General features: G+C 44.0%; 1 protein-coding gene across 7 annotated transcripts in view; it reads right to left on the bottom strand.

Annotated features, from left to right (window-relative positions):
- DOCK6 (dedicator of cytokinesis 6) overlaps positions 1–26,810 on the bottom strand; it is a 299,047-nt gene that overhangs the window by 192,148 nt on the left and 80,089 nt on the right. For all 7 annotated transcript variants that reach the window (XM_073622622.1, XM_073622618.1, XM_073622617.1 and 4 more), the window contains exons 4-8: positions 26,096–26,164; positions 14,342–14,474; positions 11,011–11,223; positions 9,597–9,682; positions 6,543–6,609 (exon numbers count right to left, since the gene is read on the bottom strand). In XM_073622622.1, the coding sequence (XP_073478723.1) occupies positions 6,543–6,609; positions 9,597–9,682; positions 11,011–11,223; positions 14,342–14,474; positions 26,096–26,164 (568 nt within the window). The remainder of the gene's footprint in view (positions 1–6,542; positions 6,610–9,596; positions 9,683–11,010; positions 11,224–14,341; positions 14,475–26,095; positions 26,165–26,810) is intronic.

The raw sequence follows: 26,810 nt of genomic DNA on the forward strand, positions 1-26,810 counted from the left end.
GAAGGTCAAGGCCTCAACCCTTTCGCTGCCAGAGTGGTTTTTCCGTGTTTTTTTGCACATGTTTACTAAATCATTTTAGGCCTGAAGATTGCACAAAACCCCCAAAACTTCATATATTTTCTGAAAGCAGACACTCTAGAGAACAAAAAACAGTGGTAGCTCCATTTTTTTAGATCGCAAAATGTTACCAAAAAAGTTAATTTTGGGGGTGTACAAACGCAATGAATTACCCAATGTTTTAATAAAGTATAAAAGAGGAGGTTGCACCGAGTAACTAGATACCGGACATGTCAAAACCTAAACTTGTGTGCGCCCATGAAATGGCGACAAACTCCAATACCCTATATTTTCCATAGGTGACACTGTAAAAGCCCCCTATAGGTGGTCAGCTTAGTGTTACGGAGAAGGTCTAGTGCCAGAAATACTGCTCTCACAGTGTATTACAACCTCCGGTTTCATGCATAGATGCCACCAACGCGTGCGTTTACGTTATTACGTGCGCATACGTGGGGGTGCCTCAAAATATATACAGGAGGGGATTTTATGTGCTTGGGTGTTGATTTTTTTTTTTTTTTTTTAATTAAAAAAATTAAAGTAAAACATTTTTTCCGTAACTTTTTTTTCCCCATCCCTTCCACAGGCGGTGGTCTCAGCGGGGAGCATTGATAGCTTCAAGAAACTATTAGATAAGCACCTGAATGACCACAACATACAGGGATATACAATGCAATACTGACACATAATCACACACATAGGTTGGACTTGATGGACTTGTGTCTTTTTTCAACCTCACCTACTATGTAACTATGTAACTATGTAACATAGGGGACAAAAAGTCCCTATGTGATGATTTTTTTGGTGACGGAATCTCTTTAATTAGACCCTGGATGTCTCCTCTGTGCTCCACTGAATCTAATGTAGTACAGATCGCACTGCATTTGATTCTTTCGATTCAATTCTGGCAGGGACACTGCCAGGAGGACCCCGAAGTGACGTTTTACACGTCACTTCCAGGTTAGCAGAAATAACAACTCAGCTCCTTCCCCCCTACCCGGCCTGCCTCTGCCCTTTGGAACCTAGACTTCCACAACTATGTCGGTAAAGCCATCAACCCAGAAGCAGGATGGCAAATTGGTCCTTGGGACAGCAGATCCAAGCAGTGTTGGAGGGGTCTAAAATGCATCAGCAAGTAGTCCTACCAGGTCAGAGTACAATGCTCCTCTGAGCCAGTCTGGGGCTATGAGAATCTCCATTATTACCTCTTTGATCTTGAGAAGCAGTCGAGGAAGAAGCAACAGTGGAGCAAATACATAGATCATTAGTGTATCCACTGCTTCTGCCAGCCGATCCCTGGATCTGAACACAAGCTTGTCCAGTTTGTTATTGGATCCGGAGGCCAGGAGGTCCACTTCTGGTGAACCCATTTGTGAAACTGGTCCTGGAACACCAAGACCACTGTTACGGGTCCAGATGCTCCCGGCTAACACAATCTTTCTGCCAAATGTCCACACCAGGAATGTACACTGCAAACAGAGCTGGAACATGATGACCTCCATGACATGACTTGATTCTTCTCTTCTGCTGCAGCAAGATTTCCTGTTCCTCCTTGATGATTGATGAGTGCCTTGATTGATGAGGGGCCTTGATGCTTGATGAGTGCCTCATCAAGGAGGAACAGGAAATCTTGCTGCAGCATAAGAGGAGAATCAAATCTGGTCACAGGGAGGAGATCATGTTCCAGTTCTGTTTGCAGTGTACATACCTGGCGTGGAGGCATAAAAACACTCTTGGGGTACTTCTAAACTTGCTACTACAGTGATCTTCACTAACTTTCAGGTACTGCAAAGGCGCCATTAAGAGATTGCTTTGCATTTTCTCAATGAATGCAAATCGTTCTCCGATTGCATAAGGAGGAGAGGTGGGACAGTGACATCACACTCGTCACCTCGTCCAATCACTATTACAGTGATTTCCAGCTGTCGGGGGAGATCCTACAGTTATACTATATGCATAGTTACATTGGTCCAAGCAGGACCTATGTAACCATATTAAAAAAATATCCATACTTGGAATTCTTTAAAGCAGAGTTCGGTTAAAAAAAAAAAAAAAAGTCAGCAGCTACAAATACTGCAGCTGCTGACTTTTAAAGTAAGGACACTTACCCTGTCCAGGGCGCCCGCGATGTCCTCACCCGAAGCCGACCTGCCCCTCGGCTCCTGGGTGGAGGCTCCGGCATCTTCAGTAAGGGTATCAGGAAGTACAGCCTTGCGGCTTCACGGCCTGGTTCCCTACTGCGTATGCGTGAGTCGCTCTGCGCGTCCTGACTGGTCCCTGCTGTCTTCTGGGACCTGTGTGTCTCCCAGAGGACAGCAGGGGGACGGAGGAAGGGCCGGACATGGCGTTGATCTATCGCCGAAGGTGGGAGCAATTACCTGTATTAGACGGGTATCTGCCCCCCACCCCCCACTAAAAGGTGCCAAATGTGACACCAGAGGGGGGGAGGTACCGGAAAAGTATAAGTTCGATTTTTGGGTGGAACTCCGCTTTAACAATATGGTATCAGACAGAGTTTCCAAGTACCCAAGTCATTCACTTGGCTTGGGACCCAGAAACAAGTGGAGATCACTGGAGTAGTGGTGTCTATTTCAAGGATTTCCAGCTTCCAGGGGCTAGGTATCGTAAATAGGTTACATTGGTCCAAGCTGGACCAATATTATGTAAAAATATACCACGCCTGGAATTCTTCTTAAAGAGGAACTGCAGTCTGCTCATATAATTTGTAATAAAAACATCTTTGCCATTCTGAAGCTTCCCTCCAACCACTTTTGCATATTACTTTATATATACTGTGATTCTGTACTTGCCAAATATGCTGCAGAAATCTCCCTCCACCCAGTCTGGCTGCATCCATTTTAACTGTGGGCTGAAGCTGCTGCCTGTTCACTTCCTGGATTTACACAGACATACACCTCCAGCTCTGCAGCTCCCATTGGCCCTCTTATGACTCCCCCCCCCCACCACCACCACCACCTTTCCTGGCAAACTCTCAGGAGAGAGAGAGAGAGGTGCATGATGTCATAAGCCTAGGCTGATGATCAGACAAGAAACAGGAAGTGGGCTGTATAAGGTATTTACTGGCAGAAAAAAATGTTTTACTATCCAAAGTTCAAACAACAAGTGCAGAAGATTTAATAGACGGAAAAATGAAAAAATGACTGCAGGTCCGCTTTACTAGCTGCATTGCAGGAAAACACCTAAAACAGACATATGTGAATACTACACATAAACACACACCCTTTAATGATAAAATCTCTAGGCATATATTACAAAAACAAATTAATACAGCTCTATAATATTTAAGAAAACATAACGTAGGACCAATTTAACTATGCAAAAAATATCTATATCTGCAATTTTGTATCAGACAGAATTTACAAGCAGCCAAGGCCACAGGCACTGAATCTGCAGGGGAAGGTATGGTAGTTTGTTTGCGACCTCTGCGGTTAGGGTTATAGACAAACTGGGCAATCCGTAACAAAAAGGCATGCACAACTGTACTAAAAACCTCCCCTGAGGAAGGGGGGGGGGGGTGCCCAGCTACACCTGACCCAACTTTCATGTGACCCCGCCCCAGCTGAAAAGAGACTGTGGATTGCACATGTGCACAACACTACCCTAACGTACTGGTGTCGGTGTCTAACGAATAGTGCCCTCCGGTGAAAAGTGCCCGCGCATGCACAGTACGGAAGGGCACTCCAGGTTTCCTGATCAGCTGGCGTGACGTCACCATGGCGTATGCGCTCACCGTAGGAGGCATTTTTCAACAGGAGGTACCATTTGATGGGCACTATTGAAAGCTATGCAGCGGAGGGAGACTGTAGTTGTCAGATTGTGCCTTGCTGTTGCACGGCGGGTTGTGGCTGTGTTGAAGGGAAAGACACAGGCAAAACCCGCCGTTCAACACACCAAACCCGCCCTGCAACACAGACAAAACCCGCCCTGGAGCACACTTTAAACCAGCCCCCAACAGCAAGGCACAATCTGAGAATTTCAGTCTCCCTCCGCTGTTTGCGTAGCTTTCAATTGTGGCCGTCAAATGGTATCTCCCGTCGAAAAATGCCTCCTACAATGTGCGCAAGCGCTAGGGTGACGTCACGCCAGCTGATTGGGAAATCAGCTGGCGTGCCCTTCCGCATGCACGGGCACTTTTCGATGGAGGGCACCAATCAATAGAACACCGGTTCTCAGTCCCACAACATTAACTCCTTCCACGGCAAGTTGGTGGAAAAAAAAGGATCCAACATTGGCGTCAAGTGAATAATAAAAATGAGGGAGCTCCTGATGCCCAACCCAAATGGCTCGCTCACAAAAGTCAGTATTCAGAGACAGAGCAAAGGCAATGCTAGCAGCTCTGGGCCTGGAAGAGCTCTGCAGCTTAGCCGGATCCCGTCTGAAAATGCTCAAATAATGAGCCCGATGTCAGAGGGTCACTTACAGACGATGCCTGATCGAGCACAGTCCAGTCATAGTAAGAACAAATGCTGAAACTGAGGACAACTGTATTTACATAGCTACAAGAAAACAAAAAGACCCAACGGTAGCTACATAGAGACAGATCTAAATGGAAGAGAAAACAACTCTTGGAAAAAAAAAAATAGGGTAAGTCTTAAATCATCAGAGCTGAGAAAAGAAGTCAATCCTGCTAGGACACTAACAAATATTAAGCGGTGCTGGTATAAGAAGAGGTCATTTAAAGTGTAAGTAAACCCTCCTATCGTTTTCAGCCAAGGAAGCTGCCATCTTTGCCTCTGTTTAATCTACAACTGCCATGATGCTGCACATGTGATCAGTTATGACACCAGCCATTGGATAGTTTGACAGTTTGGTTGAGAGCACAACCAATGGGAGTGTTCCATTTCCGGCACATGCCAGAAATGAAACTGTTTTATGGATGGGTTTACTTCCGCTTTAAGGCTGGCCTACAGCTTTTCTGCTTCCCAGAGTCCTCCTGCAAGCAGCAGTATAGCCAAAAGGTTTAAGAGTTTCTGTGTCCCTTAAAGTGATAGTAAAGCTTTGGTTTAAAAAAAATAAAAATAACAAATATGTCATACTTACCTCCTCTGTGCAAGGGTTTTGCACAGAGTGGCCCCAAACCTCCTCTTCTGGGGTCCCTCCACTGTGCTTCTGGCTCATCCCCGCATCGAGTGCCACCACGGGGTAGCGCTTCCCTGGGGACACCCGTGCGGGTGCACTCCCGAGTCCTGCTGCTGCATCCATTGACACAGACAGCAGGACTCTGCCCCGCCCCCCATGTCATTGGATTTGATTGACAGCAGCGGGAGCCAATGGCTGCGCTGCTATCAATCTATCCAATCAGGACCCGAGGCACTGCCTGGAGCGGGTGGGCTTATCTCCAGCACTGGAAATACAGGGTTCAGGTAAGTAAAAGGGGGGCTCTGGGGGGCTGCTACACTAAAGTAGGTTTTTCACCCCCTTTAATATATTAGAAAGAAACAAGTTTGCTGCATGCATTACAAAATCTCTGTTATACCAACACCAATGAACATAAACTCCAGCTAAATCCATAATTACCCAACCCAGTTAAGCCTACACCCTGTGCACACTGACAAATTACCCTTGTAATAAGCATGTCATTTAAACTTTACCAACAAGGAGAACTTTTAAGAGCTAAAAAACAGAAAAAAATACACAGGGCAGCAACTCAGCACTCAATTTAGAATGATTGTTTCAGCACTACAGTCTACACTCCGAGGCCGATTATAAAGTCCAAATGATTGTAAACTTTGCAAGTGCAGTTACATTCGGCAAGGGCATTTGCTCCAAAGCTAAAGTAATTTTATAGGAGAATTATATATTTAAAAAAAATAACAAAAATATCATACTTACCTGCTCTGTACAGTGGTTTTGCACAGAGTAGCCCAGATCCTTCTCTTCTCGGGTCCCTCTTCTTGCCCCCCCCCCCCCCCCCCCCACTGAGTGCCTCCATAGCAAGCCACTTACTCTCGGGGCACTCGTGCATAATCGCTCCAGAGACACACAGAGAGCCGCTAACTCCTCACCTCCTGTGATCGACAGCAGTAGGAGCCAATGGCTCCCGCTGCTGTGTCTGAGCAAATGAGAAGAGAGAGAGCCTCCGCTCTGGTGCACATGGCTGGATCAAGATCAGGCTCATATAAGTATAAGGGAGGGATCTTTGGGGAAAGCTGCATGCAGGTCTTTTACCTTAATGCATTTGCATTAAGGCAGAAAAAACCTTTTGCCTTTAGAACCACTTTGTAAATGTGAGGCAGTTGTGCTGACTTCCATCATCCGATCATGTGCAAGCAAAAAAATGTTTTTGTTATTTCTTTTGCATGTGATTGCGAATTATACCCAAAGTTAAGCTTCACCTCATTTAAAAAGCTCTGGAGCAAATGCCCTTGCAGAGTGCAACTGCACTTGCAAAGTGCACAGTCCAATTGCCTTTAGTAAATCAGCCCCTCCGTGCATCATCCTCTGTATTCTACGCTGCTATCACTTACTTTTTTCTTTTCTTTGGCATCATAAAGGGCCATAACACAAAATATTGGCTCAATTTCTATTTCAAACCTGAAAGAGAGAATGAATTCAATTTCAATAATGAGAATGCACTTAATATTTTAAAGCAGAAATCTAAGCATGGCATATTTTTACATAAGCACATTGATCCAGCTGGGTCCACTTGCTTCCGGTTCACGTGCTGATTGGTCGGCCTGATGTATTGTAAACACAGTAGGTTGCCCGCTCAGCACGGGCACCATTCAGAGAATATTGTGTGCCTTCTGAAAAAATGCAAAGTGTTCTGTGATTGGACAAGGTGGTGACATTGGGTGGTGACACCACACTCTTGAATGAAAAAAAAATTAATTTATTTCATTTGTAAAATAACTTTTCAATGCTTTGTACCACTGCTGACAGCTGAAGTGTAAACAAAAAAAGTTGCCTTAGGTATCCGTAATTGGTATCGGCTAGTACAAAAAAACAAAAAACAAAACCCTAATATAGCTTAATGGTCATTTTTTTCATTTCTTTACACATTACATTATTTTTCATCAATTTCTTTAAAATTTGATGGAAGCAAAGAGTATTATCCCTTATTTTATTGCCATCATGTTTGATAACCGAATGTTCAGGGGTTGTAAATCTTTAAAATAAAAAGGTTCAGAATCATGATCTTTAGGGCACCTCCACACGGGGGGGGCGTCGGCGGTAAAAAAATAAATAGCGTCGCTCTATCGTCGTTTTAGCGGCGCGTTTTGGCCACTAGTGGGGCGCTTTAAACACCCGCTAGCAGCCGATGAAGGAGTTAATAGCATCCGCAAAGCGACTTTTTTTAACATCCCGCAAGCGCACCGCTCCAGTGTGAAAGCACCTGGGCTTTCACACTGGAGTTACAGGAGAGGCGCTTTGCAGGCACTATATTTAGCGATAAAACGCCTGTAAAGCTCCCCAGTGTGAAAGTAGCCTTACTCTAAGCAAAAAAATTGTGATTCTCACTTTATCCAGAATTGTGCAGCTCTACTACTACTTCATCATGGTCAAGAAAGAACAAAAAAAAAAAAAAAAAGTGGCTTTGGCACACATTAAATTTCTTGATGATTGCGGGAGACACAAAAAAAGGAAAAGGCATGCTTATGTTACTTCTGAAAAAAATCGTCCAGCAATTTGCAACCATACACTACAAATTTCTGATTGCCTCTGGATATTTATTGCAGCCTAAAGCATGAACTATCACCTCATTTATATAAAGAAGATATTTTTGGCAAAGGAGAGTTTTACAACTGCAGTGGTGTTATTAGGAGATATTGATGCACTTTTCAGATGTTTAAGGGCAGGTTGTATTATTCTTGAGAATTTAGTTCCTGTAAAACACCACAAGGCAGATCAAATATCTCTTTGTCCACATCTCAGCATATGAAAATAATTAAAAGAAAATCAATTTAAAGAAAAAAATCATTCTGGCAGGGTCAACTAAGGGAGAGACGGAAAAAGCAACAACCAAAACAATGGCACTCCAAAGTAGCGCTGTGATTTATACACTATTATAGGCTTTCACCCATAGTATCCAAAAAGTCCAGAAATAAAGGCCACCAAAATAGTGCAGAATAAAAGTGTTGAACTCTTCTCCCGTTGAGATAAATGTCAATAACACCACCTTGCGGGTTCACTCTCCCTATGATAATGGCCATTATCATGTGAAAAAAGGAAAGTTATCCTCCAATGGTACAGTAACCAAAATAAATTTTAATTTTAGTGCATTCAGTTACTGTACCCAGTAGCGGCTGGTGCTCAATATATTGGGTGGAAGACGGACGGGAAGGCAGTGATAAACCAATCCCCCCCCCCCCCCCCCTACTCGATGGACAGGAAAGTGGCCGGAGCTCAATATTTTTTTTGGGGGGGGGGGGGTGCCACCCCCCCGGTGGGAGACGGACAGGAAGGCGGCGATACACCAACCCCCCCCCCCCCACGTGATAGACAGAAGGGAAGGCAGCGATGAACCCCCCCCACCACTTAGGAAACGGGGGCGGGGGGGGGGGGAACAGCCGGGGCCGAACAGATCTGAAAGCAGTGCAGAGGAGGCAATGTTTCCCACAGAAGAGTCCAGTCTCCATCTCACCTCCTTCCTTCATCGCCATGGACAGAGGGGCCGTCGATCACACCGGCATCAGACCCACTTCCCTGTCACGGTTCCTGGATGGAGACTTCTGGGGGATAAAGAATGAGCTGCGGAGGCAGATCACAGAGAACCCCCTCTTCCAGAAGAGGTACAGAGAGGGCTAGGACTGCAATGCTTCTCCTCCTGGCCGATTAGGAAATGGGTCCTGAGACTCCCTGGCCAATCGGGTCTCAGGATCCCCTTCCTTATTGGCCAGGAGGTAGAATCAGGAAAGTGATCAGAAAGGAAGTGCTCTGCGCGCCGAGTCCACCCTTTCTTTGAAGCCGATTAGAGCCTCAGGCTTTAATCATGTGCTTAAAACAAAAAAAATCCCCATTGGAATCCATGCATCCGGCGCCCTGCATGTAGATTAGGGGCCAGGCACATGGATTAAAGGGGCGGATCACCACTGACTGTACCATTAGAGGATATCTTTGCTTGTTTCACATAATGGCCATTTATGAATCCTGGGGAGATACTTGGTGACATTCTATAACTGAACGGCTGGATATTCTTAAAAGCATTTTATGCCAACCATGAGAGTGGGCGGCATTGTAATTTGGTGAGTGTACATGGTGTGTGATTGACATTTATCTCAATGGGAGAAGAGTTCAACACTTTTAGTTTGCACTCTTTTGGTGGACTTTATTTATGGACTTTTTGGTTATTATGGGTGAAAGCCTATAATAGAGTATAAATCACAGCGCTACTTTGGAGTGAGAATTCGCATACACTTTGAGTACTTTTGTTTGTATATTTTTTATGATGGCAGCAGTGAGAGATAACACATACATGGTATTACTGTTTTTTGTAAATAGATAGAAGTATTCATTTCTTTTGGAATGTTTTGATCCTCCATAGCGCAGAGATTATTCTGTACAACCAAAGCAAAGCTTACTTGAGTGATATGCACTTCACCAGGATCCTCTGACCAAAGTGCTCTTTGGGCACCTCAGGAACGGTGGATCTTTCCACAGCTTCATCCTATGGCAAAAGAGAACTCATGACTATAGAGGAAAAAGTAGCTGGGTTACAGTACTAAGATATTACAGGGGTAATAAGACACTCAGGAGCTGAGTTACTGTAATAAGATATTACAGGGATAATAGAACACTCAGGAGCTGGGTTACTGTAATAAGATATTACAGGGGTAATAAGACACTCAGGAGCTGAGTTACTGTAATAAGATATTACAGGGGTAATAAGACACTCAGGAGCTGGGTTACTGTAATAAGATATTACAGGGGTAATAAGACACTCAGGAGCTGGGTTACTGTAATAAGATATTACAGGGGTAATAAGACACTCAGGAGCCGGGTTACTGTAATAAGATATTACAGGGGTAATAAGACACTCAGGAGCTGGGTTACTGTAATAAGATATTACAGGGGTAATAAGACACTCAGGAGCTGGGTTACTGTAATAAGATATTACAGGGGTAATAAGACACTCAGGAGCCGGGTTACTGTAATAAGATATTACAGGGGTAATAAGACACTCAGGAGCTGGGTTACTGTAATAAGATATTACAGGGGTAATAAGACACTCAGGAGCTGGGTTACTGTAATAAGATATTACAGGGGTAATAAGACACTCAGGAGCCGGGTTACTGTAATAAGATATTACAGGGGTAATAAGACACTCAGGAGCTGGGTTACTGTAATAAGATATTACAGGGGTAATAAGACACTCAGGAGCTGGGTTACTGTAATAAGATATTACAGGGGTAATAAGACACTCAGGAGCCGGGTTACTGTAATAAGATATTACAGGGGGAATAAGACACTCAGGAGCTGGGTTACTGTAATAAGATATTACAGGGGTAATAAGACACTCAGGAGTTGGGTTACTGTAATAAGATATTACAGGGGTAATAAGACACTCAGGAGCCGGTTACTGTAATAAGATATTACAGGAGTAATAAGACACTCAGGAGCTGGGTTTTTGTAATAAGATATTACAGGGGTAATAAGACACTCAGGAGCTGGGTTACTGTAATAAGATATTACAGGGGTAATAAGACACTCAGGAGCTGGGTTACTGTAATAAGATATTACAGGGGTAATAAGACACTCAGGAGTTGGGATACTGTAATAAGATATTACAGGGGTAATAAGACACTCAGGAGCCGGGTTACTGTAATAAGATATTACAGAGGTAACAAGACACTCAGGAGTTGGGATACTGTAATAAGATATTACTGGGGTAATAAGACACTCAGGAGCCGGGTTACTGTAATAAGATATTACAGGGGTAATAAGACACTCAGGAAATGGGTACCAGGAAGTTACTGATATTACGGTCAGTGTCACCTCATCGGGAGATGGATAGAGAGCGAGGATGTGATGGTGTCGGTTCTCTCTACGCTGCTCATCGTTCATCCTGTCCACCTCTTCTGGTGGTGTCCTCTCCAGTAAACCTGGCAGTATTGGATCTGGAGAAGAGTTCTTCAGGTCAAATATACTAGAAGCCCAACTGCCCCGGGGGGTCTCATCCATCGCTGTAGATGCTCTTTTTTTGTCCTCCTATTGGTGTGTCAAAAAGAAAAATTAAAATTTTAGGAGGTTTTCTACCCAACTTGTACCTTTAATCACAACATTAATTAACCTACTGCACTCATACGAGTGCTGCTGTTTGGTGATTGGCCCAGCGCTGTCACATAGGTACAAGGAGAAGAGACAGCAGCCCAAAGCTCGAAGCAGGGCTTTCTTTCTTCACTTCTGGCAGAGCACAGTGGTAGGAGAACAAAGGGAAGGTAAATATAACATTCTGTTTCTGTATTGGTAAAAGCACAGGTTCCCTTGTGTCAGGAGTCACCTTGCATATTATCAGCTAACCCTGAGCCAAGAAACCAAGCTGAATGGCTGTACAATAATATTTTAGAGATTTTATTATACCCACCATATTCTATTATTATATGGACAAGCAGAACGCCAACCATTTTTCTTTGTAGGGGAAAGATTACTTTTTTTTGTTTTTACTGAAAACTCTGGTCCTGCTAGGGAAATTGTGAGAAACTTTCTCTCAATTCCTGTACTGATGACACCATGGCCCTGCTGTGAGCGGAGTCACCTACCTTCCCTCTCTGGAGTGGATTCTGCATCGCTTGCCATGGAGAATTCACTGAAGACTGCTAATAAGTGTGTGTGCCTGCCTCCCTAATAGATGCTATGATCTGGTGGGCATTGCACAGGTAGGCATTGCACAGGTGGGCTGCATCTGGCAGGCACTGCACAGGTGGGCTGCATTTGGTGTAAATTGCCTCTAGTACTGTTCCTGTTTCTTATTGCTGGAGACTGCCATTTTGCTGATGCCCAGAGCCCCTGAACAGTAGTAAATCATAAAGCAGAACGAAACCCATCGATTTAACAGCTTAAAAAGCAGTTACATTGCTGCAGTGTGGGGATTGCTAACTATCACATTGCTTGTGTGCACAACCAAACTGTTAAACCATCAAATGGCTGTCAGGTGGAGAGTGACAAAAAGGGAGTATGCTTTTTACTGTGCTGCTGCTGCTGCTCCTTTACAGTCCAAATACGCTGGTGGAAAGGAGGGAACCAGGCTGTAGTGTTTAAAGCAGAGCTAAACTTACTCCAGCAACATTTTTTATTTTATTTTATCCATCTCCCCCTCCCACTTACACAAAAACTGAAACAGCTACGTCACAGTTATCCGAGGAGGCAGTATGTTACTAAGCTGCAACTGGGCAGCGTATGTGCACATGCACAATAGATTTGCATGCTGTTGGAAGGCAAATTGGTCTAATGTCATATTTCTGGAGTTTCTACATATCTGTTTCCTATTCCCAAAGATCAGCCATGCTGATACTTGCAGTTCCATGGCTTTAAAGGGTAAAGGTTTGAGTTTCTTTCTGGTTGATACAACCAAGCATTTGCTTTCCTGGGGACGGTCTGGAATGTCATTTCTCAGCTCTTGGCTCTGGACCGTCTGTTGCTATAACGCAAACTTGAAAGGGACCATAGCTGACAAGATGATTGATGAATGTCCTCAAAAGATCAAAGCCATTGAAGATTGACCTAGGATGCAGAGACATGATACATGGACAATGCTGCCCCTAGAGGCCAATACAGCAGGACAAACAGTCATATAATAGGACTGCCCCATAAATATTGATTCGTCAAATGTCTAGATGGGATGGCAATGGGGTTGGATTTGGATGGTGTATGATCGAAGTATAAAAGACTAAACGAGCTAGCTCTCTTTGTCATCTGAGCCCAGCCCACTGACACAAAGCTTTGAGGCAAGCATTGTGATATTCTTTGTTATTCTTGTATTATTTGTTCTATTGGTATATGTTTGTAATATCTTTCCTTAGTATTTTATGTTAGAGTTTTCCAATTTTCTTGGGAAATAAATAAGACTTTGTTTTATTAAGCCATGTGCTTGGTCTCATAGCTAACCTTGTATTATTGTGATATCAACGGTAACATGTGATCAGAGTTTTAATAGACTAACTAACTAGGGGATTAGACAAGTTAATACATAGGTGCAATAGATAAGGGGAATCCGTAACCACCCTCGAATAATAATAATTTGCACCACTTACTATATTTGGCACCCCAGATGGGACACAAACCGCCACCGATGATATAGTGGCAATCTGCTAGAAGTTGCAGAAATCCTTCCACGCATGTGCAAATGTGCTGCCAGGTCCTAGAAGACGCCAGCGGCACATATGTGCACAAACCAGAGTTTTTAGGCTATGGTACAGAAGATGGGTAGAGGAGGCAGTTCATTCAGCAGTTTAGTTCCGTTTTAAAAGTACAAGTTCACTAATTCTTAAAATTCCCTCTGCCCCCTCCCTAGCCTCCTTAATACAGTAAATTTTGCTACCACTGTTTAAGGTCCTTATTAATCTTTTCCAACAGCTGCGTTCTCCATCAATGCCTGTTGTCTGGTCTGCACCTTCACACCAACCTCCCATAGGCTTAACTGCTTCCATGTCAGAGACTTGAATGGGACATTGCCCCTGCAGTATTCATGTGTATATCTGATATGTGCCTGCTGTACCATGTAATTGTATAAGAAAGTATGCTGTTATCTTCGTATTGCTTCCTTTGTGTGAAATCTCTGGTGTTCCTGCCAGTGCCCCTGCTTTCCTATTAAAAACTGACCACTCTATGCAGGAGAGCACAGCATGGTCAGTTCTCTAGCTATGCTGGCAACCCAGTGTACTCTCCAATGACCAGACTTGTCCTGACATGCCCCCGCTGCACAGTCATTCATGGGGAAGCTCTGTGTACTGCTGTTTCTCCTCCCCAGCTCTTATGCAGCTGAGAACAGAGGGTATTAGATCACTTATAAAAATTTGAAAAAAGGTATTCATAATGTTTTTTATATCTATACAAAAATGTTTTACCTTTCATTTCAATTTTAAACTGAATGGGTTGTTTTACAAGGTGATCGTTTACAATCACATTAAGTAAAATATAGAGGGATCAGGTCACCAGCCATATTCTGTCGTCTGGCAGGGTGGCAGCGTTGTGTAAATGTTAGAACTGGATGGACAAAAATCTAAGTCAAAATCCACTCACAGGAAAAAAAAAGCTCACATATATTTATTCCAGCATTGTATTTAACCATTTGTCAGGAGTTCAGTTTTAAGCCTTTACATTAAGTTACCTGCTCCTCAGGAGGAACCCCCCTCTCCTCTGAGGCCTCATCCAGCTCATACAACTGTCGGTTCAGAGCTTTCTGCCGTTGTCGCTGGCGTTCTGCGGTGATGGGAGTGTACGCCGTGCTCAGACTCTGAGACCTATTTACAGAAAACCAGAGTGATAATAAGGGACAACTGCACTTCAAGTACCACTTTCATTTCAAAGAAGTGCAAGCTCTGCAAAAATAACCCCAAAGCCCTCAACTGATGATATGCAATCTCTACTATAGTATGTTTTGTTTCTAATCTTGTGTAATGTTTCTGTCTTTCAATATCTATTTCAATGTAGGACCCCATACACACTATTAGATTTTCTGCAGATTTTCGTCTTCAGATTTACCAAAACCATGTAGTGCAAGGACCTGCCTGATTGCATACAAATGTAAACTCTTAAAGTTTGACCTCATATTATATGGTTTTGGTAAATCTGAAGACAAAAATCTGCAGAAAATTGAATAGTGTGTATGGGGCTTAAACTATGCAAAATAGCAAAATAGCTCCCATCATGGTGACTCCATCCTAAATCTGGTCATAGAACTCTTTGGTAGAGCTATGGCAAAGGAATTGGGTTGCAGTAGTTTGCAATCTGACTTTGGGACTTGTGTTTGTGTGTGTATATACACACAGTATCTCACAAATGTGAGTACACCCCTCACATTTTTTGTAAATATTTTATTCTATCTTTTCATGTGACAACACTGAAGAAATGACACTTTGCTACAATGTAAAGTAGTGAGTGTACAGCTTGTATAACAGTGTAAATTTGCTGTCCCCTCAAAATAAATCAACACACAGCCATTAATGTCTAAACCGCTGGCAACAAAAGTGAGTACACCCCTAAGTGAAAATGTCCAATTTGGGCCCAATTAGCCATTTTCCCTTCCTGGTGTCATGTGACTCGTTAGTGTTACAAGGTCTCAGATGTGAATGGGGAGCAGGTGTGTGAAATTTGGTGTTATCACTCTCACTCTCTCATACTGGTCATTGGAAGTTCAACATGGCACCTCATGGCAAAGAACCCCTGAGGATCTGAAGAAAAGAATTGGCCAAGACCACACAGCGGTTTAACAGGACAGGTTCCACTCAGAACAGGCCTCGCCATGGTCGACCAAAGAAGTTGAGTGCACGTGCTCAGCATCATATCCAGAGGTTGTCTTTGGGAAATAGACGTATGAGTGCTGCCAGCATTGCTGCAGAGGTTGAAGGGGTGGGGGGTCAGCCTGTCAGTGCTCCGATCATATGCCGCACACTGCATCAAATTGGTCTGCATGGCTGTCATCCCAGAAGGAAGCCTCCTCTAAAGATGATGCACAAGAAAGCCCGCAAACAGTTTTCTTACGACAAAACAGACTAAGGACATGGATTACTGGAACCATGTCCTGTGGTCTGATGAGACCAAGATAAACTTATTTGGTTCAGATGGTGTCAAGCGTGTGTGATGGCAACCAGGTGAGGAGTACAAAGACAAGTGTGTCTTCTCTACAGTCAAGCATGGTGGTGGGAGTGTCATGGTCTGGGGCTTCATGAGTGCTGCCGGTACTGGGGAGCTACAGGGCATCCTCAAAACAGAAGGTGGAGGAGCGCAAGGTCTCTAACATCAACCAGCTCCGTGATGTCGTCATGGAGGAGTAGAAGAGGACTCCAGTGGCAACCTGTGAAGTTCTGGTGAACTCCATGCCCAAGAGGGTTAAGGCAGTGCTGGAAAATAATGGTGGCCACACAAAATATTGACGCTTTGGGCCCAATTTGGACATTTTCACTTAGGGGTGTACTCATTTTTGTTACCAGTGGTTTAGACATTAATGGCTGTGTGTTGAGTTATTTTGAGGGGAGTACTCACTTTTGTGAGATACTGTGTGTGTATATACATACATACACACACACACACATACATACATACATACATACATACACGCACTCACCAGCCACTTTATTAGGTACACCTTGCTAGAACCGGGTTGGACCCCCTTTCGACTTCATTCTTCGTGGAATAGATTCACCAAGGTGTTGGAAACATTCCTCAGAGATTTTTGTCCATAATGACATGATAGCATCACGCAGTTGCTGCAGATTTGTCAGTTGCACATCCATGATGCGAATCTCCCGTGAGATCCATGATGCACATCCCAAAGGTGATCTATTGGATGAGATCTGGTGACTGTGGAGGCCATTGGAGTACAGTGATCTCATTGTCATGTTCAAGAAACCAGTGGTGAGATGATTGGAGCTTTGTGACATGGTGCATTATCCTGCTGGAAGGAGCCATCAGAAGATGGGTACACTGTAGTCATAAAGGGATGGACATGGTCAGCAACAATACTCAGGTAGGCCGTGGCGTTTAAACAATGCTCTTGCTCTTTTTAAGTGTGCCAAGAAAATATCCCCCACACCATTACACCACCAGCCTGAAGAACCTTTAATACAAGGCAGGATGGATCCATGCTTTCATGTTGTTTGCGCCAAATTCTAAATCATCAGACCAGGCACGTTTTTCCAATCTTCTATTGTCCAATTTTGGTGAGCCTGTGCAAATTGAAGCCTCAGTTTCCTGTTTTTTTCTGACAAGAGTGTGGTTTTCTGCTGCTGTAACCCATCTGCTTCAAGGTTCGATGTGTTGTGCGTTCAGAGATGGTATTCTGCATACCTTGGTTGTAACGAGTGGTTATTTGAGTTACTGTTGCCTTTCTATCATCGCAAAACAGTCTGCCCATTCTCCTCTGACATCAACAAGGTATTTTCCTCCACACAACTGCCGCTCACTGGATATTTTCTCTTTTTCAGACCATTCTTTTATAAATCCGAGAGATAGTTCTGCGTGAAAATCCCAGTAGATCAGCAGTTTTTGAAATACTAAGACCAGCCTGTCTGGCACCAACAACCATGCCATGTACAAAGTCACTTAACTTTCCTTTCTTCCCCATTATGATGTTCAGTTTGAACTTCAGCAAGTCATCTTCACCACGTCTAGATGCCTAAATGCATTGAGTTGATACCATGTGATTGACTGATTAGCAATTTGTGTTACCAAGCAATTGAACAGGTGTACTTATTAATAAAGTGGTCAGTGAGTGTATATCTCAATCAGCCTTAACATTATGGCCGCCCACCTAATATTGAGTAGGTCCCCTTTTTTGCCACTTAAACAGCCCTGGCCCATGAAGGCATGGACTCCACTAGATAAAGCATCACACTGCCTCTGCTGGCTTGTCTTCTCCTGGTGCCAGTTCTTCCCCAGGTAAGCGATGCACACACACATACCCAACCATCCACATGATGTAAAAGAAAACGGGATTCATCAGACCAGGCCACCTTCTTCCATTGCGCCATGGTCCAGTTCTGATGCTCAAGTGTCCATTGTAGGCGCTTTTGGTTTTGAACACGGGTCAGTATGGGCACCCCGAGCGTCTATGCAGCCCCATACACAACAAACTGTGATGCACAGAGTGTTCTGACACCTTTCTATCAGAGCCAGCATAAACTTTTTCATCAACTTGAGCTATAGTATCTCTTCTATTGGATCAGACTACACAAGCCACCCTTCTCTCTCCACGAGTGTCAAAGAGCCTTGGCCGCCCATTACCCTACTGCCACAGTTCACTGGTTTTCCTTCCTTGGACAATATTTGGTGGGTCCTGACCACTACAGACTGGTAACATCCCACAAGAGCTGCAGTTTTGGAGTTGCTCTGAACCATTCGTTTATCCATTACAATTTGGCCATTATCAAAGTCGCTCAAATACTTACGCCTGCCCATTTTTTCTGCAGGCGTAAGGATTTTAGCAACTTTGACAATGGCCAAATTCCACTTCTGAACTTGTACCTACAGTCAAGTCTATGACAAGGCTTACCTGTATGTACAGTAAATATCTCCTAAACTTGCACAGTTTAGGAGATATTCACAAGGGATGCTACCGGTGACGTCACCAGCGCATGCACTCTGAAGGGACGACATATTTAGGGTTGCCACCTCATCCCTCTTTTTTTTTTTTTTTTTTTAAAGGGTAAATTTTATTGAAGTTCACAAAATTATTTTACAGTACTGTATCACAATTCTTTGTCACCTTATAACATCTTATATTGTGTAACATTGTATACTGGTAACAATCACTCAAATCTAATATTTGTTATCATAAAAAAAATTTTATAAAAAATAAAAATAAAGCTCTGTCAATATACGTATTAACCAACTTATTCGTTTCTTATCTTATTATTTCCTTTTCTTATTCCTATTATTTCCTTTGGCTTATATACTCTATTATTATTCCCAACAGTAAATCTATGTCCTACCTCGCGTCCATCACACCTGCACATATATCTTGTTAATTAAGCTGATATTAATTATATATCAATCTCTCCGGATACCTTTGTGATCCATTTCCCCCAGATTTTGTTAAATTTTTTGTTACTCCCTCTAGCCTGATATGTGAGTTTATACATTGGTAGGGCTTTATCTATCAATCTTAACCAGTCCCCAAGAGAGGGAGGGCTCTGTTCCCTCCACTTGAGGGCCAAGGCCTTCTTAGCATAACAAAATAGTATTCGTAAAAGGGTTTTCTTTGATGTGGGTATGTCTTCCTCTTCCAAGTCTCCAAGCAAGCACCTAGCTGGAGAATAAATATTTGGAAGCTCTAGCTTTTCCTCCACGAATGTAAGGATTTCCCTCCAGTATGACATCACCTGGGGGCATTGCCATACCATGTGGAAGAAATCTCCCACCTCTGCTTTGCAACGGGTACACTCCGGGGAATCCCTCCTTCCCATTTTATGCAGCCTTTTCGGGGTGTAGTATATTCTATGCAGATAGTTGAATTGAAGCATTTTATCTCTAGCCGAGATCATTGATGACATTGTGGTGTCTAACACTCCCTGCCACGTTTCCTCTGTAAGAGATGGAATATCTGTTTTCCACTGTAAGGCCACCCTATCCAATCCAGGTGAAGAGGGAGCCAACAAAACTGAGTAGTATCTAGAGATCAGCTTTGAGTGGTCTTCCTCAGCAATAAGTTTTTCCATTGCGGACATGGAGAGATTAACCACACCCCCTCCGTATTGCGCCCTGACGGCATGCCTCAACTGGAGGTATCTAAACAGGGAGGTATTGGGTATGTTGTATTCAGTCTTCAGATCTATAAAAGTTCTGAAAATGCCATTCCTAAACAGTTGATGTGCGTATTTAATCCCATAAACAGCCCAGTGGGCTCCGTCTGGAACCTTGGCTATCTCGGGGAGTTGAGGGTTATGCCACAGCGGAGCATTAGGGGAAACTGCCAGACTTGATCCCCCTATTAACCCATTACATATATGAAATATTTTATATGAGAGCTTTAATATATTAGACCCCCTAGTCGGGTACGGGCCATTTCTAAACAGGACATTGTTCAGTGCTTCGTACGAATGAACCTGGGCAGCTTGAGTAGCCACCGAAGCTATGTTCATCTGCGGGAAGCACCACCAATGTATATGTGTTAATTGGGCAGCTAGATAGTAATATCTCAAGTTTGGTAGAGCTAGCCCACCCGACCTTATAGGTAAATGGAGTGTTTCCATAGATATTCTAGCGGGTTTGGGTCCCCATAGAAACGTACCAAGTGTCTTGTTTATGTCAACAAACCATTTCTTTGGAATGTATACCGGGGCATGCCAGAGTAGGTACAAGAACCTGGGCAAGTAAATCATTTTAAATATATTAATTCGCCCAAAAAGGCCAAGGGGAAGTTTAGCCCAGGTCTGCGTACTCTCCCTTAGACGTTTCCAGACCGGTAGTAGGTTAATCGACACATACGAGTTCAATGGTAGCTGTATCTCAACCCCGAGGTATCTAAACCTTGATACCAGGGCTAGTGATATCCCCTGAGAGAGTTTCGGAGCATATGCGGGGTCAATAGGAAATATTACGGATTTGCTCCAGTTCACTTTGAACCCGGAGTATCTCCCAAAATCGGATATTCTGTCCAAGGCTATGGGCAATGACCCCTCCGCCTCCTCCAGATATAGAAGCATATCGTCAGCGTATAAAGATGTTTTTTCTTCTCTGTCACCAATCCTACATCCCTTGATCTGCTCGTCCGCCCTCAACATCGCCGCCAATGGTTCTATTGCCAGGGCAAACAGCAGGGGCGACAAAGGGCACCCCTGCCGCGTGCCCCTAGCTATATTGAAAGGTCCAGCAATGGAGTTATTGACACGTAATCTAGCCCGAGGTTCCGCATATAGGAGTCTGACCCACCTTATGAATTTTGGGCCGAACCCCAGCCGCTCAAGAACCGCTATGAGATATGGCCATTCTATAGAGTCAAACGCCTTATGAGTGTCTAGTGACACCACCACCCGAGTATCGGGGACAGGGCCCTTCGATTGTAATATAGTAAATAGGCGTCTCAGATTTATGGCCGTCGATCTCTCAGGAATAAATCCTGTCTGATCAGGATGAATAATAGATGCTATCACCCCATTGAGACGTTTCGCCAGAATTTTAGCTAGGATTTTTGCGTCTACATTAATAAGGGATATAGGCCTATATGATTCACAGAAATCGTGGTCCTTGTGCGGCTTGGGGATCAATACTATCAGAGCTTCCCTCATAGATTCAGGTAGAATACCCCTGTCAAAGGCATCTTCATACATCTCAAGCAACCTAGGGGTTAAGGTTTCCGCATATGCTTTGTACCATTCGACTGGAAACCCGTCCAGTCCGGGGGTTTTATTAGGTTTAAGGGACTTTATAGCTGATAATACTTCTTCAGTTGTAAACTGGGCATCTAGTTCCTCCACTCCCTCTGCCGTAAGCCCAGTCAGGGGTATTGGGGCAAGGTACGTCCGCACCTCCTCCAACTCATAATCCACCCTTGACCTATACAGATCTTTATAGAACGATAAGAAAGCATCTGCGACATCATCGTGTGATGTGCAGATTTTCCCATTTGCGTCATATATTCTTGGAATAGAAGTGGGGTTCTGCTGGGAGTGTGCCAGGTATGCCATCAATCTACTATTTTTATCCCCAAACTCAAAGATCCTTTGTGACTGATAAAGTAGTTTTTTCTGAGTTTTTTCTATCAACACTAAATCTAGTTTTCTTATATTATCTCTCCATATTCTATGGGTATCAGAATTAGGGTTTTTAATATACTCTACTTCGGATTCCGTGGCTGTTTGTTCCGCATCTCTTACCTTCCAACCTTTATCAGACTGCAGTTGTTTTACTAAACCTGAGATGGATCCCCGGAGTGTAGCCTTAAAAGCATCCCATGTGACCCCAATCGGGACCTCTTTCTGGTTTACTAGCCAGAAATTGTTGATAGATGCTGCGGTGGACCTCTCGAAACACTCCTCCTCAAGCCATAGGGGAGTCAATCTCCATACCACATAACCCCTCGGTTTTTCCAAGTCAATGGAGAGAAGCATGGGAGAGTGATCCGAGATGGCCCTCGGCAGATACTGAACATCTACCACCCTTGGGAGCAGGTTTCTAGAGACAAAACACAAATCTATCCTCGAGAGTGTATTATAAGTGGCAGAGTAACAGGAATATTCTTTAACATCAGGGTGTTTCCACCGCCAGGCCTCCATTAAATCATAGGGTTTCACACATGCCTCCAGGGGTGAACCTCCTACCGCAGCCATTTTAAACCTATCCTTGTCTGGTGATAATACAGCATTCAGATCCCCGGCCAAAATAATCGGGCCCTCCGCCATCTGCAATACATCAGCCATCATCTCCTCCCATACCTTGATTGCAAACGGGGGAGGTATATACACTGCTACCAGGGTAAAAGCTTGATTATTAATAATAATCGCGAGGGCCACATATCTACCCATAGGATCAATTTTGACCGTTTTAATAGTGTGTAGAAGCGATTTGGCAAGCAAAATGGACACACCCCTAGCATAACTGGAATAAGTAGAGTGGAATGCTCTACCTACAAAAGCCCTATGAAGGGCTAACGTCTTGGATCCCACTAGATGTGTTTCCTGAAGGAATATAATATGTGGCCTTCGTTTTAATATGTATTTAAATACTAAGGCTCTTTTTATTTTTGAATTTAGACCTCTCACATTCCATGAGAGAATATCAAGGGACTGCACCATGGTGAAAATTGGGTATAATAGCAAGAACGTAAATATCTCGGGGGTATATCAGCATTTCCAATCCCCCCGCAAAGGGACGCTCCATGTATTTCCTTCCTACATCTAAATCTTGCCCCCTGGAGTAACATATGGTGACATCCTTCCCATCTATAGGTATATCTAGCATGTACCGTACTCTTGAATATGCATATGAACTCTTTTCCCGATACCAGAGTACCCATATCCTAAGCAGTGTTAAACTTTTAGGGTATCCTTTCGTTGCTTGATATAACTTCAAAAACAAAAGAAAAAAGAAAAAAAAAGAACAAAAGGCATAACAACCAACATTGTGATCACTATAAGTGATCTGAACTCCCCGTCCCCCCACCCTGCCTGCAGCCCCGAACAACCCACAGACTTTCACCCCTAACATTGAAACCGTAAAGAGCACTTCCTAAAGGGGGGTATTCTTCCTACGCCAGCCGGCCTGGAAGCTTTAGGAAAAAGTATATGTGAGTTTACAGAGTTCTACCGACACCGCGTTGCTTGAAGATCATTTACTAGTGTTCCCAACAGGTCAACTTATAGCAGAATCTTGCAAACCGGCATCCATCTAGCTCAAAAGACACCTTTGATACCCTGCAGGGTATGCCAAAATGGGATTATGTTGATCATTATTCGTTTCTTTACAGGAATCCACCTGGGCGTTCACCTCCAGTTCTGCTAGCTGTTAGGGACATCCCATCTTTATCCTTGACCAAGAGATTCCAGCCATCTATTCGCCTCTTTGGGTGAGGAAAAGAATTGCGTTTGTCCTTTGTGGACCACTCGAAGTTTGGCTGGGTAAAGCATGCTGTATGGTAAGCTGCGGTCCCGCAAGCGCTGTTTTACACTTTGAAATGCCGCCCGTTGTTTCTGTGTCGCAGCAGAGAAGTCAGGGAAAATGGAGACTCTGTTGTTGTTAAACATTAGCTCAGGTAAATTTCGGGCCTTTCTTAGAATCGTTTCCTTGTCTCTGAAGTAGAGAAAGCGCGCTATCATGGGTCTGGGATATCTCCCAGGAACAGGAGCTCTCAGCGGGATCCTATGCGCGCGCTCTATGGCGAATAGGTGGGAGAAGCTATCAGTGCCAAATACCTGTTTAAGCCAGGTCAGCAGGAATTCCTCCGGGTTTTTTCCCTCTGTACCTTCTGGGAATCCTAAGAACCGAAGGTTGTTCCTTCTCAGCCTGTCCTCTATGTCTCCCAGTTTAGCCTCCTGGGCTTTGTTGTCCGCCAAGAGATCTCTGACATGTATCATCAGGGGGTTAAGATCATCCTCCACTGCACTGATTCTGTGTTCCGTTTGGGTGACTCTCTGCCTCACCTTCTGCACATCATCTTTAAGCAGGGCAAAGTCTACTCTAATGGTTTCTATTTGCGTGGATAAGGCCGCATGGCAGCTTTTGATAGTATCCATAATTTGTAAAAGCGTCGGTTCACCACCTTGCGTACCGGAGCCGCTCTCCTCAGGTTCCGAACCCGGAGATGGCAGGGGATGAGCCAGCGGGTCTGTCGGATCCAGCCAGTCTCTATCCCCCTCGGTCCACTCACTGTTAGGCGGAGCTGCCGGTGGAGGCCTCGCTCTCCCCGTCCGGGCGCCATCTTGGGAGTCCTTGTGCGCATATTTCGCCAGCTTCTCTGCGGGCGTAGGATCTACACTCGGGCCATATTTCACCATCTTCAGGTGCCCGGGATGTTCCGCTATCCGATCCGGTAGTTTTGGGGCGAAAAGGATCAACCTGCAGGTACACAGGATTCGTCAGGATTTAGCCGCGGTCGGAGCTCTGAAGGAAAGCTTCCTCACATACCGGAAGTTGGACACGCCCCCCACCTCATCCCTCTTAACCCAAACACATAATAATTACACAGGTTCTGAGGCTGATTAAGGTTTGGAATTAAAATCACCTAGTGCATTATCTGCATTAAATTATCCTCAGAACCTGTGTAATTCATGTATATTCAAGTTTAAAGGGATGAGGTGGCAACTCTAGACATACCCGGCCATTCATACAGCCGGTGCCCACAAACCCAGGAGGAAGATTAGGTGAAGATGGCAGCGCCGGGGATTCATGACAGTGCTGCACGGGAGGGATTAAAGGTAAGTGTCATAGTGTGCTAGTATGTGGTGCATACTAGTACATTATGACTTAACCCTGCAGGGGGGACCGCTTCATTTTTATTTTAGTGGCGGTTTACTATTGTTTTCAGGGACAACATGTTCACTTACTGCCTTTATCCCACCCACTTTTAGATGCCATTGTAACGAGATAAATAATGTAATTCACTTTACCTGTCAGTAGTCTTATTGTTATGGCGGATTGGCGTGCATGTGTGTGTGTGACTCTCTCTCTCTATATTACTTTTTTAATCATTATTATACACTTGCCGACCGCCGCACGCCGATATACGTCGGCACAATGCAATGGCAGCGGTGGGCAAATGGGCGTACCTGTACGTCCCCTTTAAGGTGCGGGGCTGGCAGGCGTGCGCGCCCGCCGCGTACAGAGTAACCGTGCTTGCGGGAACGGCGTACGCCGGCGATCGTTTCACGGAGCCTCAGAACGAGGACGTGCCTATGTAAACAAGGCATTTCCCCGTTCTGCCTTGTGTCATGACAGAGATCACTGCTCTCTGTCATCGAGAACAGTGATCGCTGTCATGTAAGTTGAAGCCCATCCCCCCACAGTTAGAATCACTCCCTAGGACACACTTAACCCCTTCATCGCCCCCTAGTGGTTAACCCCTTCACTGTCAGTGTCATTTACACAGTAATCAGTGCATTTTATAGCACTGATCGCTGAATAAATGACAATGGTCCCAAAATAGTGTCAAAAATGTCCGATGTGTCCGCCATAATGTCACAGCCCCGATAAAAATCGCAGATCTCCACCATTACTAATAAAAAAAATAGAATAAAAATGCCATAAAACTATCCCCTATTTTGTAGACGCTATAACGTTTGCGCAAACCAATCAATATACGCTTATTGCGATTTTTTTTACCAAAAAAGTAGAAGAATACATATCGGCCTAAACTGAGGAAAAAAATAGTTTTTTTTATATATTTCTGGGGGATATTTATTATAGCAAAAATTAAAAAATATAGAATTTTTTTCAAAATTGTCGCTCTTTTTTTGTTTATAGAGCAAAAAATAAAAACCGCAGAGGTGATCAAATACCACCAAAAGAAAGCTCTATTTGTGGGGAAAAAAGAACGTCAATTTTGTTTGGGTGCAACATCGCCTGACCACGCAATTGTCAGTTAAAGTGACGCAGTGCCGAATCGCAAAAAGTGCTCTGGTCAGGAAGGGGGTAAAATCTTTTGGGGCTGAAGTGGTTAAAGAAGTAATGGAGGGGAGGATGCAATGCCACAGGACAATCTACTTCAGAGTGATGTAACTGGCTGCTCCAGCTGTCTTGCATTTTAAAATAACCAGACACTAAACAATAAGGACGAGAAGACTTCCACCCACTGGAAACAGTTTTCAATGGGCCACTTGAACATATTTCAAGAGACATCTCAGCTGCAAGCAAGGGAAACCTTTTCCTACATGGTGAAACTATACTCCTGTTAATGTATTGTGTGCAATTTATGGGACCTATCATTACTTACCTCCTCTGTACAATCACCCAGTCATGGGTATAAACTTTGAGTGCATCACGAACCCGAGCATCCAGCTTCCTGTAACAATAGACACATGCTGATGGATACATCATTGATAATGTGGGAGGAGGTTTTTATCCTCCAAAGGATCACAGATATAGAGATATTCAACTGCTACATTTTTTGTATTCCCATTAATTAATGTTAAAGCTGAAGTTTAGGTGTGGCAATTTTTACACAAATCTAATGTTACAATGTATGTGTCCTTCTTGTGGGATCCATGTGGAAGCTGGAAATCAATGTAGTAGGCACCGCCGCTACTACAGTGATTGCCACAAGCTTCTGGACGCCGAGCAGCTGCCCTGCTGCTTCGTGAACGCAGGAGGTCGCTTGCTCAGAACAAGCACCATTCAGAGAAAACTTTGCAATTTCTCAATGAATGCAAAGTGTTCTCTGACTGGACGAGGTGGAGAGCTGGGGTGGTGATGTCACAATGTCCACCTCATCCAATCAGAAAACATTTCCATTCATTGAGTAAATGCAAAGTCTTCCCTGAATGGTGTCCATGCCTAGCAAGCAACCTCCTGTGTTCACACTGTGGCAGGGCAGCTGTTCAGCATGGGACCCAGAAGCTATTGGAGATCACTGGGGTAGCTGTACCTACTACTACACAGATTTTTTATATATAAAAATGTTGCCACAGCTCCACCATATTATGGATGTG

Source organism: Aquarana catesbeiana, linkage group LG03 (genome assembly GCF_042186555.1).
Source record: "Aquarana catesbeiana isolate 2022-GZ linkage group LG03, ASM4218655v1, whole genome shotgun sequence".
Taxonomy (NCBI): domain Eukaryota; kingdom Metazoa; phylum Chordata; class Amphibia; order Anura; family Ranidae; genus Aquarana; species Aquarana catesbeiana.